At 37.0% G+C, this 17,296-nt stretch overlaps 1 protein-coding gene across 12 annotated transcripts in view; it reads right to left on the minus strand.

The window, feature by feature from the left end:
- foxp1b (forkhead box P1b) overlaps positions 1 to 17,296 on the minus strand; it is a 212,266-nt gene that overhangs the window by 69,289 nt on the left and 125,681 nt on the right. For 8 of the 12 annotated variants that reach the window (XM_067373133.1, XM_067373130.1, XM_067373127.1 and 5 more), the window contains one exon: positions 4,743 to 4,838. The exons of 2 other annotated variants lie outside the window; for them this stretch is intronic. In XM_067373133.1, coding sequence (XP_067229234.1) covers positions 4,743 to 4,838 — 96 coding nt within the window. Of the gene's footprint in view, positions 1 to 4,742; positions 4,839 to 8,726; positions 8,963 to 17,296 lie in introns of those variants that run through there. 2 more of the 12 variants (XM_067373134.1, XM_067373138.1) reach the window with 2 other exon arrangements.

Below are 17,296 nucleotides of genomic sequence, written 5' to 3' on the forward strand. Positions count from 1 at the left end.
GTTTACGCTCAAACGGCCTTTAACGGCAAAAGTTCACAAGTGCATGAGGATAGGCATGACATTTACACTGTGCAATGATCAACTAAACCACAACGTGTCTAGTACGGGCATTATGCTAGTGGGCGAAAATCATGTCAAAATAACACTGCCAACCCAGCTGCACTTCAAGTAATCCTCCATAGGTGATGGCTCCCTACCCATCATCCCTAGTGGCAATACACAGTTAACCACACCTGCTTTCACAGCATTGATGCAAATAATCCTCACTCTTTTTTGGGTCTTTTTTTATTTTTCTTCATTCCATGGAGAGGGTGGACTATCAAGGAAGGTCCGCAAGTGTTGTTCCTAATTACCTATTTCTCCACTCCTGATCCTGTGGCGGGCATAATTAGTTACCTGGGGCTGCAATCCAATTTGAAGTGATGACAAGAAAGCGATCCATGAAAAAGTAATAAGTTAAATCCAATTTCAGACTGCCTCTAATTAAATGCACATGGAACTAATGACTCAAGCCCTACCATTTCAGTGATAACCGTAATTAGCAAGGAGGGAGTTGCACTCTCTCGATCTTCCTCTCTCTCTCTTTCTCTTGTTGACTCTCTCTCTTCTCTGCTGTAGGTGTAAAGTGGTAAAGTGGCGTGGACTCTTAATTACACGTGTCATTTTGTCTGTGATTTACTCGCGTTTTTTTGACCAGCCGAGTGTGTTTAGCCTCTGCTCCGGTCTGTCACTACACCAGATGTTTATGGTGTTCTATGTTGTGTGTCATATTAATAAAGATTTTTCCCCCCATTTAATTTTTTTAAAATCTCCTAGTATGACTAATGAAGAAATATAAGACATATTGTCTGTTAATTGTCCAGCATCCAATGCACTACTTATGTTAGAGACGCCCATCGATTAGTAAAGGTTCCCATGAGTTTACTGCCATACCCTGTGTTCCCTATAAGCCCAACAATTAACAATTAGTGTGCTACAATTAAATTTCTCACTGCTGACCAAAATAAATAATGTGCAAACACTTAAATCTTCAAAGTCTTAGGTGGACGGTGATTAAAATGCTGAATTGGTGAGAAAACAAGTCACAAATCAAATTAAAATGGTCAAGAGTAAGGAAAGCAAATTGATGCTGGCTTTTGGCGCCTCAATACAGCAACAACACCCAATAGAGATCAGCATCTAATGATAGATAGATCACACAAGACAGCAAGAACTATTGGGTGCTAGGATAATATAATGAGCTAAAGAGTTATTGGATGGAACGAAGGAGAGTCCAAAATAGCATAGTACCAAACTACTTCTGCAGTATACAGTATGCATAATGTGCATAGTCAGAATATTTTCTATATGCAAAGAACAAATGTGCCAAAATGGTCGGTGTACAACAAAGCATACTAAACTGGGAACTATCCCACAATGCATGGTGCTCAACTGCAGTTCACAGTAAGCAGTACTTCACCGGCAAAAGACATGCAACATAGCATACTGTAGGCTACATGATTGAAATATTTGTTCTTGCATACTGATTTGCATATTTAAAAACAAATAGGAAGCAGAATAGAGTATTTACTTAGCAGTCTGCAGTATGCTAGGATTCCATTCTGAACACAGTCATAGAAAGACAGAAAAGAGCATGAGGGTGAAAGACAAACACACATGCTTTCTTTTTCACTGGTGTGAGTGACAGGTTGGCCATGCTCTCTGTATACATTAATAAATTTGAATTTTAATTTCGTCTTTGTGTGCTGAGGCTGGTCTGCTCCTCCTCTACTTACTAGCAGTCCGGATAGTGGAATCTGCCGGCCACTGACCCCTCAGCCTGATGAGTGAAGCTGTTTTAGCTTGATCCTTTCGACTTTATCTCAATGCTGGCAAATTCACACAGAACCTAAAAGGTCACAGATACCACATTTCTTCCCTTGTGGCTTCTTTCCAGTGATATCTACACAAGTTCTCTTAGACTACATGACATAATACTAATATGCCACAGTGCAGGGCTGCATAATTTGGGGGGGAGAGAATTATGGCAAATTGTGTTTGCAATTAAAAATGTTTTTGTTAAACCTCCATGTTTGCTGTTCTTGTTTGTAGGGCTGCAAAATGTTGCAATTATGTATAAATATGACTACAAGAAATATAACTATTGTAAAAAATTTTAAAATGTGACACTTTGACATTTTTTTTGACGCTTTTGAGCGTTGTTGAGCAGATTTGTAAATGCCTCTGTTCACGCACTCATCAGATATGTCTGTAATTGGCTACAATGATCAATGCTTCAAAAGCATGTTGTAAATAGACATCAATGACGCTCTTCACCAAGCACATACACAGACACACACGGGAGCGTTTGAAAGCATCGGACCGGTCCACTGATAGACGCCTGCTTTGAAACACCTCCATGCGTTGATCATTGTAGCCAATCACAGACATATCTGATGAGCGCGTGAACGCGATGCCCAATCAGGAGTTTATGAATCCGTTCAAGAGTGCTCAATATTTCAGTACCGACTTGGTATTGCGGGGGGTACTTTTGACAACACTACACTGTAAAATAAAAAAATGAGCATTTAAGAAAAATATACTATATTACTACTACTACTAGATTTATTTTACAGTGTAACTGCAAAATTTAAATGCTATCAATGCAGAGATGAGTTTGTGTGGAGCAGCATTTAAGGTGGACCGCTCGGAGAAAATACCAGATCATGAGCTGCTCACGAGTGTAAAAGAACACAGTTCCATGCTTCACTATATGCAATGCATATATTCATAAGATTAAATCACAGCTTTTGCAATCTGATAACAGCACAATGTTGGATTTATTTCAATGAATTGTGCAGCCCTACCACAACACCTCAGTAAAAACAAGTTTTGATGAAGAAAATGTAAGTGGTGCTAGTCTGCACAAAACTTGCGTCATGATTCTAGGGTGTTGCTATGTGGTTGCTAGAGTGTTTTTTTTCTAGCATGTTGCTATGTTGTGTTTTGGGTGAAAAGAGTCAACCTCCAAGTCCCTTTGATATTCAAGATACTCCGTGGATACGCAACTCTAAGATGTTTTCCTCATGTTATCATCTGGCAGTAAGTCCAAATGCTTAGAAAATGTATGGTTTCGTTAGCAAGTACCACTAAAAAGTGGTATATTCCCATATAGTGATTGCACACACAAACAGACTCATTTAAAGCAGGGATGTGTGTTAATTAACAAATATGCCCCTTGGTCTCCTGCGATTCCACCATGAAACAAACAACATCCACCTTGCTCAAACAAAGATAAGGATCTGAGAGAGAATGATCTCAAATAAACGTAAATATTGCATCAGACACGGCTAGCTACCCTCTTTAAAGGGGCGCGGATGGGGAAATGAAAAGGGCCGGATTTGCTTTGCATCACAAAGGATAGGCAAATAGAAAGCCCAGAGGCTGAGACAGGAGCCAGGGCTGCTCCCGGGCGCCCCCTTTAACTGCTGATGACAGAATTAAATGTGAAATCAGAGAGAAACAGACAGATAGAGAATGCCATACTTACTGTACCTCTATTAAATAAGCTAATGTTGTTTGCTCTTCACACTTGCACACACGTTAGATATCCATGCGCTCATAATGTGCTAAGACTGACAGGATTTCATTGTGCGTGATTTGTTAGATTACTTCGAATGATGAAAGAACACTACGCTAATGTGTTTCCAACTCTTCAGCCCTGTCTGCCTTAATTTCCTGTTTGTCAAGCTTTGACAGGTACATGTTATACCACCAACTGTATATATGAAATGTAAACAAATAATGCCCGATCACCCACATCAACACACACACATATTTATGTCAGCACCGGAACTGTTCTACAGGAAATAAAAACCACAAATTAGATCACTTTAATATCTCTTTCTATTGAGTGGAGATCTTAATGTCTCAAACTGTGCTCATTTCTCACCTAATTCTCCTAAAATCTAACCAACTGAACTATATTCACATTCATATAACAGGTCAATATTGTTTGTTCTCATTTTGTTTCTGTTGTATTTCTCATAGGGAGAAACATTTAAGACAGTTAATACTTCTTTTATTTTAAAAACAACAACAACAACAACAACAAAAATACACATTATGCATCAGATGACATCATGTTTCATGTTTAATTTAGCAAAGTTACCTGCTTGGAAACAAATGATTTCACATTTTTAAATAAAAGTTATAATAAAAATATTTTCAGCAAATAATTTACTTGCTGAGGTAAAATTCAACTAGCTGTTTATAAATTTATTATCTATAAATAATGAATTACAATACAAATTTTAATTTTAATATATTTAACATAATAAAAATATTTTTTAATCCAAATTTGTATTAAAATCTCTTAATCCCTGAGGTTTGTTTGAATGACGAGTCAGTGATGAACATTGATGAATGATAGACAGCTTAAATTTGGGCTGATATTGATTCTTTCATCACACTTGAAACAGAAGATCATGAAAATCATTCATAAGAATATGAACTCCAACATCTCTCACCTAATTCTGCCAAAATATAATCATCTGACCTATATCCACATTCATTTTACAGGTTGATATTGTGTTTAACAATTTTCTCATTTGTTTCTGTTTCATTTCTCATAAGGAATTTGAGGAGAAACATAAGAGACAGTTGATACTTTTACTAAAACATTCTAAGAACTCCCTTCTAAGAACTGAGCAATCAAAGAGCAACATTTGAGAAACATCGGAGCTTCACACACGCACACATACCTGTGGTGCAGGCTGCTTGTCATTATTTTTAGGGGACTTGAGGGCGCTGCTTTGCTGTTGCTGTTGGAGAAGGATCTGCCGTGCAACTTGTAAGGCCTGAGTGAGAAAAAAAGACAGTGTGAGAAAACAAAAGTTCATGAACAACAGTTTCGATAGTGTTGTTTTTTTGTGTTTGGGGACTGACACTCCCTTGAGAACAGTCCTACTGCTATTTGACGTCAAAAATGTAATCCAAATGATGCCACGTTCTTACAGGTGGGCAAGATACTGTTTTTCCATCTCCGTTGTGTCACGTGCAATGATTAGTCACCAACACAAAAAAAGCTGATAGGAAACTTATCAAAAATGGTTATCAAAAACAGTTAACAAAACATTTTCAGTGAATAGATTACAGCTACAGAGAACAGGGAGGCCACAAGCTGTTGTTTAATATTTCTGTTCAGAATAAAATATTAGCATACTGCATACTACTGTATATACTAGGGTTGTCACAGTGCCAAAATTACAGTGGGCTGTACCAATACCAGCAAAAACTGTTGAATTAATGACTTTAAAACATTTTGTCCCACTTTGTCTCATCTGTTGATTATCCCTGTCAATCATTGCAATTTCTGATTCAATAGCACATTTAAATATACGGTTGTCAATCCAAAAACTTTGCAGTGTACTTTGCTGCATGAAAAACTAAACTTGTATTTTGTAGATTGTAAATGGGTAATAAACAGAAAACAAGAGAAGAGTCTCCCTTTATAATCACTAAGGCTGTCAATCTCTAAAGCCGCGCACACACTTAAGGATTGTAAGGCTGATTATGAATGTAAATTGATACTTATGACTGATAGCGCTCAAACACGTCCAGTCAGAGCCAGTTGCGTTCAGTCCACGATTACAGTCGTTGTTCAAATTCCATGTGTGAGTATATAAATCGGCTCCAGTCGAAGGAAACAATCGGTATGTGTTCAGTTCAGTTCAGTCTCAGAATGTTTCAGCTAATCGTTAGATGTGTCCCCGGCTTAAAGCAGAAGCTCACTGAATTCTTCACCCCAGCAAAAACTCTCATTATAATATATAAAAAAAGATGTCTTAAAGGTGCAATATGTAAGACTTTTGCAGTAAAATATCCAAAAACCACTAGGCCAGTGGTATGTATTTTGTTCACTTGAGTACTTAGAACATCCTAAATGTTTGCAACTATTTGTAAATCGAGAGAAAATTGCAATTTTAACCAAGGCTTCGGGACGTGCGAGGAGTCGCCTGTCAATTGTGTCATACCCATGTTGCCCTCAATTTCCGGTTTTATTTTGTAGAAACCATGAAAACAACATTTATCAACACAAGCCATCCAGCATTTAATATGATATTCTAAAATCTTACTGCAGTGTGCAACAAGTGTCTCACAGCAGCCGCAGAGTAACGTTATAACATTTTCAACACACTCAAATGTATCAAATATGATAAACAGAGCTGTGTTACCTCGCCTCATACTCATGACCGAAGAAGTGGACTGTGGCATAATAAAATGTACGCTGCTCACGGCGTGTGTTGTGCAATTGCTCCCTGCTCTGCTTCATACTACAGTAAACGTTAATATTCGCATCCATGAACATGATTTCTTCCCGAGTCCTATCCCAATTCTTTTCCATCGGCTGTTGAGGTGAAGACCACATGTCCCAAGATTCCGCACTCAAACTTAGCGTCATCAAGCTACGCCTTTGTTTTGAATAGTCCTCTAGTGACCTCTAGTGGACAGAAAATATTACATATTGCACTTTTAATTGTACAATGAATTTCTTATTTACATCGAGTTTACACTTTGTTGGTTATAATGAAAGGATTGACAAAACCTTGCGCGTTTTCAGTGGTGTTAAGTAGATTCTGACTACTTCTGACCAGCACTGCTGATGGGCCATTGTGTAACTTCACACGCTCAACAGATATGATTGTAAAAACACACTGTAAATAGAAACCTTTGACGATCAGAGAGTGCTCAAACAAACTGGAATGAGAGCGTTTGAAAGCAGTGTCTTATCAGCAGGTACCAAATATAGACTACTGTATACTACAAAAAGGAAATGTACACATTATGCATTAAACATACGCTAAAATGTGGTATGTTTAATTTTGTAAATGGAGTTAAGTTAAGTTATCAGCTTGGAAATGATCACACATTTATAAAAAAATTATACAAAAAAAAAAAATAATAAATTGAATGTGCAAATATTAGTTGCCAAAACAAATCGAAAGAAAGAAGTTACCAAAACATCTTAGCACTTGCTAAGGTAAAAATCAACTAGCTGGTAATAAATTTATTTAAAAATAAATAATTAATTAAATATAAACTTATTATAAATATAAACATTTTTATTATAATTTAATATCATTTAAATGCAATATAATTAATATAATAAAAATGTAATGCATATTTGTGTTAAAATTTCTTAATTACAGAGTGCTGAGTAAAATAATAGGCAAAAAAAAAAAAAAAACACGCTTTAATTGTGGCTGACACTGTTTCAGTTTCATTCATGGAAATAAAAGATCATGAAAAGTGCAGAGTATTGTGGGATACTCTACCCAGCACTGTATACTCTGTTGCATATTGTACTTTTTGACAACTGTAGTAGTTGGTCTGGCTATCTGTACAGAATGTTTCATGCTACATTTACATACTACATGCATACATGCAGACAGTAACTTCTCTCTCTCTTCTGCTAGGTTTATCTGTTTGTCTGCCTCCCCCCGCCCTCCCCTGATCATAAAGCAAATAAAAAGTTTATTAGCCTTCAAAATATCTGTCAAAGGACACGGCCCTGTGAGTGGAAAACAAAATACAGTGCAGTCACATGTTTACTGGCTGGACTACTCCCATCCCCCCACCATAAATAATCAGACATGCCATCCAGAGCAAACAAAAGCAACAGCGGTGCTGGGAAAAAAAGTTCTCCAGTTGAGCAAAAAAAAAGGCACCAATACCAAGAAAAGCAAGCAGTGTGTTCCCATAGAACAGCAGGGGCAGACTCACACCTACACCAGAGAACCATCTGAGTAAATAACTGCTTCATTCTTTCCACCCTCATCACACCAAAAACTCCCACAATTCAACAAACAGTCGCAGCAACATCTAAAACCCTTGGGCTTCTCGGTGGGTGGAGTTCAGACTTCATTATCTGATATTAGTGGCATGTTATTAGCAACCTGATGCTATAAAGGGTTTGAGAAAGTGTGCAAAACACGTGGGTTTGCACAGAATGAGATGAAATTTACACCATTTCATGTAAAAAGAGATTAAAAGGAGAAAGAACAGGCCTATTATAGAGAGTAAAGGGTTACTGTCTGGTCCTGCTCTCCAAGAGCGCAATAAAGAAGTCATGGAGATGAGAACTGAAGCGCTGGGCTGGAGAAGCCAGCTGTTTGTGTGTGTGTGTGTGTGTGTGTGTGTGAGTGAGTGACCTTCTCATGCACTGGAGTTGTGGGATGACATCATGAGGCAGGAATATAATAACAAGCTACAGAGGGGCCACTTCAGTGCTGTCTGACATTGACCGTCATCATTATAGACAAACACGCTACACTATATTACATTAAAACATATATTACCATATATCAACAGCACAGAAGTAAAAGGGTTATAATCAAGATGAATCAGAACTATTGAGATATGCTGCAAAAATCATTTTTGTTAATCCGTATTTGTCTCGTTTCCCAGTAAAAATAAATATACATGAGAAAAAAAAAGACATTTTCAGAGAATATTTCTTTTTAGTACACCATGAGCAAAAAGTTTTTTTTTTCTTTATTGTTTAAAGCATAAATGTGTCAGATTTATGCTTTAAACAATAAAAATGGCCATGGGGGTATAAAAAGTCAAATTAATTCAAGATATGTTCTCATGTTACAATTCTCAAGCAAATTATCTTCATTATCTTTTAGATATTGTTACAGACATTATTATTCCTGAATAATATATGGGAAAGTTCATCAAACCTTCTGTCCTTACTGCATGAATATCTGCTGTGCTGAATATCCTTCTGAAGGATCCCAACATCAGGAAAGAGCTGCTGTATTTTTAAACAAGGTCTTAAACAAGGTAATAACAATACAAAAAACAAACATGTCACTACCCATCAAAACTCTTCATCGAACAAATAAACGAGCGATATTTCCATGCTGACCCGAGGCCCGTTAAAATATGACGGAGGCTTATTTGAAAGGGACAGTCCCTATGCCACTCTCTCACCGAAACCACCAGCATCACGCTCTCCCCCTCCCACACTGACCGGCCAGGCGTTCTCACACAGCAGAAAAATAAATACCCTATTTATAGAAGCCTAATTAAATATGCATGACAATATGACACTAAAGTCTTCCAGTGCCATGAATGGATTGAAACTCATCATTTTGGGTGACTAGCAGAAATGTGAGAAAACCCATCCAGTACATGAACTCAAAAGACAGGGACGTGTGGATATAAACAAGTCAAATTTTGTGCTCATGTAGGTTGGTTTAGCAAAAATTCTTTGGAAAAGTTCTCAAAGTTGTCAAAATACTTGAATGTATATTATTTTGTGTTTTATACATTTTTTGAATGTTATCATATACTGTGTGTGTGTAGTGACAATGAATTAAAGTTTCTATAAAATGCCTACATGTTTATTTTATTAAATGTTTTCAAGCCCTAATGAAAACAAGCGGAAACAAGATTTGAATCTTCTCTATGGTTTATCTCTTTTAATCAATTCGAAAAAAATCTTATGCCAAGAAACCATGTATATATTACTAATTTATGCGTTTCCTCTCAGGTGCTCTTTCTCAGCATTTTGCAGAGTCCCATGTGACCAAAGATAAAAAAGTGTTGAAATGAGTCAGACTTCTTTTATAACTGGTGATACTTTGCTAGGACTCACTCTCAGGTCTGGTGGTTATGCCAGACGGAACGTAAAACAACCGTAAGATAAAGATTACTGCATGAGCACACTGACGCTGCACACGCTTTGTTTACACAGAAACTTTTATGACACAAAAATACTTGGTGCTCACAGTTTGCACTGAGACACTGCTGGAACAAGGATATTTGAGTCAACAGGATGTGATATTGAGACACTTCAAGATGAGGACATGAAGTACAATGTGCTGCTTTCAGTTGTTAATTGCGTCAGAAAGGCTGTCAACAAACAAACCAGATGATCAATCAGGAGATACGGAGGTCTAAAAAAAACAACATTAGCTACGCTAAACCACAAGTCTGCTTCCTGTCAAGAACGCTTTCAGGAGAACATCTTCTATATCAAATAAGACTTCACAAGCGCACCTTAATAACAACCAATTTCTTGTTGTTAATGCAGCAAGCTAAAAGATACGTCTTCATTGAATACGCCGGAAAAATGGCAATTAAGACAAAAGAGCAACGAATGGATGATTCAAAGACTCTGTCAGGATCAAAACTAATGAGAAGAGCGAGGATGAACTTGGCACCGTTTCCGAGGTGAGCACGGGCCCCGGGCTAAGGAATTATTTGTTGTTTAACAAGCTAGCGAGCGCGGCTGACAGTCGGAGGGTTAGCGTCGCGCTAAAGCGACCCATTGTGAGCTGTCACTGTGATGTTTACAAAGCGCCCGTCCCCACACACGCACGCACACACATGCACAAACAGCCCCCTTGCGCTCCCCCTTTCCGTCTCTTTGCCTGGAATTCATCTTCTTTTGATCTGGCATTCAAAGGTAGCGGGGGTTTGATAGACGCGCTAGGCTAAAAGCAGCTCCAGACACAAGCACGATAAACTGCCAGACGATGACAGGCCAGGCATCTGAAGGCGCGTTTAAAGTGAGGAGAACAACGTGCTGTCTGGGCGCTACAATAGCGAATCAAGAGACGTATTAGGTGGAACTGATCGGATACAAAAACGGTTCAAAGACAGATAATGCTAACAGATGACTGAGCTGCTGAAGGAGCACAAACGTGCCTCGCTATGGGCAACGCTTGGTGCTAATCAGCGAAAATACATATTGATGACAGTGGATAGGATGGAAAAAAAAAAGCTAAAGAAAACACGTTCATTAAAATCACTTAATGCAAAAGAAAAGGTCAGCGGTGGCTGTCTAGTCCTTTTAATTCTTACGCCGTAACACTACTTGAAAGTGACTCATGCGACTCGTCGAGCGCTGGACATCTGATGTCTTGCGAATCCTTCATTAAAATTCCTCGTTAGGATTATTTGATGTCATGGCTCCGCCGACGCACACACAAACACACACATAACCCCTCCATGTGTTTGTGATTAGAAAACAACCCTTGAGAAACCAACAAGGCCCCCTGCGTAATCGCTGACAGTGACAATCATATTTTTTCCTATTTGTCGTCCCCTATACTCACATCATTCTGCATATATGCATCTGTTTACGTGATGTATTAGAGTGCAGCATATAATATCTAAGCCAGAATTCATGTGTGTCTTTATGTCACTTGCACATATGGATTATGTACAGGCTGGAAACCAGTCTAGTTACTGCAAGATTACAGTCTTAGCTTTTTGTCTTTTTTTTTTTGACTGGTTTTACAGTTAAAAACCCTAAAAATACTTAAGAATTTACAGTATATTTTTTGTGTAGTGTACATATCATTAACTGAGGTTTTGATTAAAAAGTCCAATTACACAAAAACTTGTCTTCTCTAGCTTGACTGTGTGGTTTTGAATGCTAGTTTCAAACATCTATGTCAAAACGGTCTTGGAGTTAAAAACTGCAAACTAAAAAAAGTAACATCATTCGTAATATCTGTTGGATAAACTAACTAAATAAATAAAAATGCAGTTTCATAATTGTTTTACTGTTTAAGTGTAGTTGAAAAGCCTATAACAGGCTTTTTTAATGGCAGGTTCCATTCTGACAACTTACCCCATGCAGTTTGACTGGCAACATGACCTGCTAAATGTTGTCAAAATTAAAGTGTTCAAAAAAAAAGTGGCTGTTAACCCCAGAGATTAGCTAAAAAACAAACACCTAAAAAGATTACAGTGGTGCTCGGAATTATTGGCACCCTTGGTAAATATGATCAAATATGGCTGTAAAAATAAATCTGCATTGTTTATCCTTTTGATCTTTAATTCATAAACTTAGCAAAAATCTAACCTTTCATTGAAGAAAAAGATTTGAAAGTGGGGGGAAAGTCACATTATGAAATAAATGTTTATATCCAAAACACGTTGGCCACAATTATTGGCACCCTTTTATTCAATAGTTTTTGTAACCTCCTTTTGCCAAGAAAACAGTTCTGATTAGTCTTCTATAATGCCTGATGAGTTTGGAGAACACCTGACAAGAGATCAGAGACCATTCCTTCATGCAGAATCTCTCCAGAACCTTCAGATTCCCAGCTCCATGTTGGTGCTTCTTCTCTTCAGTTCACTCCACTCATTTTCTTTAGGGTTCAGGTCAGGGGACTGGGAAGACCATGGCAGAAGCTTCATTTTGTGCTCAGTGACACATTTTTGTGTTGGTTTTGATGTTTGTTTTGGATCATTGTCCTGATGGAAGATCCAACCATGGCCCATTATAGGATTTCTAGCAGAAGCGGTCAGGTTTTGATTTTTTATCTGTTGATATTTGGTAGAATCCATGATACCATATATCTGAACAAGATGTCCAGGACTATTATATTTAACCATATATTTACAGTATATTTAACCGTGGACATGGGGTTCTTTTTATCCACGTGTTCACCAAACCCATCTGGTGGGTTTGCTGCCAAAAAGCTCTTTTTTTTTTTAGTTTCATCTGACCATAGAAGCGGGTCCCATTTTAAGTTCCAATCATGTCTGACAACTTAATATACTGGAGATTGTTTCTGGATGAGAGCAGAGGATTTTTCTTGAAACCCTTCTTAACAACTTGTGGGGATGTAGGTGCTGTTTGTTTTTTTTTGTTTTTTTTTATCGCTTTCTGAGAGACTCAACTAATCTCTGCAATTCTCCAACTGTGATCCTTGGAGAGTCTTTGGCCACTCAAACTCTCCTCCTCACTTCACATTAGGACGATTTAGACACACGTCCTCTTCCTGGCAGATTTGTAACATGTTTAGTTAATTGGAACTTCTTAATTATTGCCCTGATAGTGGAAATGCTAAATGCTTTAGCTACTATCTTACAGCTACTTTCTATATTGTGAAGCTCACATCATAACTATATTCTTTGATTTTACTTATTGTGGTGAATGATTAAGGGAATTTGGCCTTTGTGTTTCCTCATGTTTATACTCCTGTGGAACAGGAAGTCATGGCTGTACAATTTCATGTTTATGATCACCCTGGTGTGCTAAAAAAAAATGTAAATATGACTGGGAATATACTTCAGAGATATTTTACTCATAAAAAATCCTAGGGGTGCCAATAATTATGGCCATCATGTTTTGGAGAAAAACAATCAAAAGGATAAACAATGCAGATTTATTTTTACAGTCATCTTTGATCATATTTACCAAGAGTGCCAATAATTCTGAGCACCACTGTATATATATTATATATATATATATATATATATATATATATATATATATATATATATATATATATATATATATATATATATATATATATATATATATATATATATATACACATGGGCGACATTTGACTCTCGAGTTAGGGGGGGCAAGAATTTTTATTTTTTTTTTGCAGGTAAACATCTTTTTGTACCTGCATCAGCAAATTATTCGCGGAAGTTTTAAGCAAACAAGTTTAAGTTTGCTTGTTCTTTTTTTTTTAACTTATTTATTTAATAATTCACTATCTGGAATCAGAGTTCATCATTTTGCGAGCAACTGATGATAAAGAAAAATGTCACGTCGCAATATTGATAATAGGTATTACGATTTTAAACCATGAAGCCGAGCCAGTTGATATCACACAAACAATGAGCAAACTTTGCGTGAGAGTTATGCGGATAAAGTCTCACTAGAGAACAGTAGCGGCTCCTTGCCATAAATATAGGTAGGGCAGATTCTGGGTGTTAACGCTAGTTTATCATAAACCTTTTGCAAGCTTTATATTCTAATCGCTGAACACATCAGACACACTTTTGGCAGAATTCGAATGTCCTTGCGTTATTCAGACTGAGGGTGGCGCTCTTATGATGATTGACAGACTTTAGTACACACAACACACAAAATCTTTGAATTGTATTTATTGCTTTTGTTTTTAGAATATTGTTTTAGAATAGTTATGTAGGAATTCGAGAAATGAGCAAGTTTAAATTAAAGGGTTTATACCCTCATTAATGTTATATGCTACTCCACATAGGAAGAACAGACATGCCAAGCAGACACTTATCTGAAGCGGACTGATATCGTCTTGGTCTGGAGCGAGGTGTACGTGAGGTGTGTTTAACGTGGAAGCGGGGCAGCCAGAAATATGCCACTATGGCTCTCTATGAGAGGGTGCTGCAATTCCATATTCCACCACAGATTTACATAGGAAAGTTGTGTGGCGCTGTAGAGCTGGGATGGGGCTTCCCCGCTTAGTATTATGAATACATGCCTGTCGAATCCATGCGCTACAATTTAATATATCCAGCTCACTTTACGACTTAAAGTAGTCTAGAAAATCTGAAAATTATTTGTTGCAGAATGCTGAACACATTTATAATGTATTATTAATTCAGTGTACATAGGGGTAGGCCTATATTTTAGGATTAATATTTTGGTAAGGCTCTGCCCCACCTGCCCATACAGAACCGCGGCTGGTACAGAAACTGAAAGTAAAAACCATAGACTGTGGTAAAAACTGAGCTTTTGGCATCTGTCGGCACATATCCTCTTAGAGACTATTAATTTATTTTCTTAATATTTCTCTTGTGGTCCATAGTGAGGAAAAAAATGTAAAATTTTACGAAAATAAACTAGTTGTTTTTTAAATGAGGAGTATCCAACTAATCTTTTATCCTCACTCAAAGCGCATCGGTTATGCGGTGATGCACTATGATATTGTGGGGAAAATTAATTACAATATTATCGGAATAATAAAAGTAGCATAATAATAAGAAGAAGAATTTAATAGCCCTGCGTGCCCCGTCCGATATACGCCACTGTGAAGGGATAAACGGTGTTCGGGCACGGCATCAAAGCGCTTAACTGTTTTATCCAAATCCACATTCATGGACCGTCCAATGTTCAGTACTGCATGTCTCCTGTATCTGATGTTTATCATGTGTTTTCAGAAACGTTTACTAGACGGTGGACTAGCTTTGACTCTCTCTGAATAGTGGCCGAGTTTTTTGTGACCACGGTCTTTCCGCGCTCACGGGCAAAGGACTCGGAGTAGGCTATCTTTGAAAAGCTCGCGCTCAAGGTGCGCGAGAAGGAGCGATGGAGCTGTAGCCTACCCGATAAATTTTATATTATATATATATATATATATATATATATATATATATATATATATATATATATATATATATATATATATATATATATATATATATATATATATATATATATGGGGGGGCCCAGATATATATATATATATCTGTTTAATGTTTGTCAGAAGGGAAAAGTGAAAAAAGCTGTGTATTTCATTGAAATGAAAAAAATTGATGAGACAAATGTAAAGACAATGGCTTGTGTTACCTCTGAGGGTCTGGTTTTGTGTACATCTCAAGGCAGGCCTGACTATGAAAAATGAGAAAGTGCTTATTTGTGTAGGGTCTTTGTGAGGGTAGCTCCTCTTTCTAAAGCAGTCTTCCCATTCACCATTGTGCCCCTCGCTATGGCCAGGAAGACCTTGAATGTGAAATGGCTCAGTCTAATCTGGCCTTTAATTGGCGGAAGATGTGCGTACAGGTGAAACTGTATCCCAGCGGCCATTGTGAAGTAGAGGGGGTTGTTTACACAGTGTTAAGAGGTCTGGAGATTGGGCTCCTCAGACACGACCCACAGAAAAGACTGCTAATAGGTTAGCGCATAGAACTGTCGTGGACTAAGCACATCTTCTTGTTCTCCACAGAGCTGGAGGGCTTTTTCTTAAATGTCACAGTTATTAGATTGACTTTTCTTTGGCAGGATGGTCCTAAGGGCTTCCTGGGAAGGTTTAAAAGTTGTCAAGGTTTTATGAGAAAGTTTAAAGAGAAAAAAAAAAAAAAAAAAAAAAAGTCCAGCTACACCACTCCTGCTTTCCCAATCGCTTATTTTTATTCAGTCCCAATCTATCTCTGTCTCCTTTTAGGTTAAAATTACAAAGTAGGCCGTGAGAGTGATCCTCAAAGAAACAGTACACCCCAAAATAAAAATTCTGTTATTTATTCACTCTTATTTACAAGTCATTCCAAACCCATGAGTCCTTTCTGTGCAACATGTAAAGAGATGCACTATTGCTCAAGTTTGGGGTTTATGTAAATGCTTTTGAAAGATGTCTGCATTTAAGGCTGCATTTATTTGATCAAAATACAGTAAAATTGTTAAATATTGTTACAATTTCAAATAAACATTTTATATTTTAATATATTTAAAAATGTAATTTATTCCAGTGATGGCAAAGCTGAATTTTTCAAAATAAATTAAATAAATAAATAAATAAAATCTTACTGACCCCAAACTTTTGAATGGTAGTGTAAATTAAAAAATGAATACATAAAAAAAAAAAAAAAAAAAAAAAATCTTGCAAAAGTTCAATTTTCAGTGTTTTAGAGTCAACACAAGTGCAAACCAATAACTGGCCTCAAATATAATAAAGACAATACTAACAGAATATATATGAATATGGAAATAGAAATAGAAATAATCCATTCATTCATTTTTTTTATTTTTTTATTTTTTTATATAAATTACCACTGATAAAATGAATTACATGTTGTAGTTAAATAATTTAGGTGAAAAGAAAAAACTGTGTTAGTCTCCATTCACCGTCAGAGTCACCTAATAAAAATTTATACCATTCAAGAATGCTCCTTCACTGGCATGAGATTGTAAGTACTGAAGATCATGACTGTTTGTATTAATTGAGTTTTTCTTTCTCTTGCTAATTCTGCCTTCTTTTGTTCGTTTTCTAGATTGGACATTTATCTGCAATGCAAAAGAGGGCCGGTCAGCTTCCTGTTAAGTATCTAATTGATGCAATTTCCAAAAAGCCTCTTCACATGGAAAAAAGGTGCTTGTAGAATCACGGCCTCTTGGAAACATGCTCGCTGTTTAGATTTCTAAACTAATTCATGTAGAATACATAAATAAATCAATGTTATATACCCACTTCAAACCATTACTACTCCCTCCCATGGCTGCACTTTTCTACCAATCTATTAATATTAATGACAACACTAAACATTTCAAATTGCTGTGCTCAAACCATGTAAGGCTTGGTGAATGATTGCAGTAGATAAGCACTGTCTTTTATTAAAAAAAAGAAAAAAAAAAAAAAAAGAAGAATCACTGGCTGGTAACGGTTGGAGTTGCCAAGCATTCTGTCTAGCGAGTATAATAAAAAGCGAGCGAGAGGGTGCATGAAGGTATGAAGGGAGAGTGTTTGCATGTGTGTGTTTGTGCATTTGTTTCCAAGTGGATGGCGGGAGCTGGGGG

This window comes from Chanodichthys erythropterus, chromosome 21 (genome assembly GCF_024489055.1).
Source record: "Chanodichthys erythropterus isolate Z2021 chromosome 21, ASM2448905v1, whole genome shotgun sequence".
Lineage (NCBI taxonomy): Eukaryota > Metazoa > Chordata > Actinopteri > Cypriniformes > Xenocyprididae > Chanodichthys > Chanodichthys erythropterus.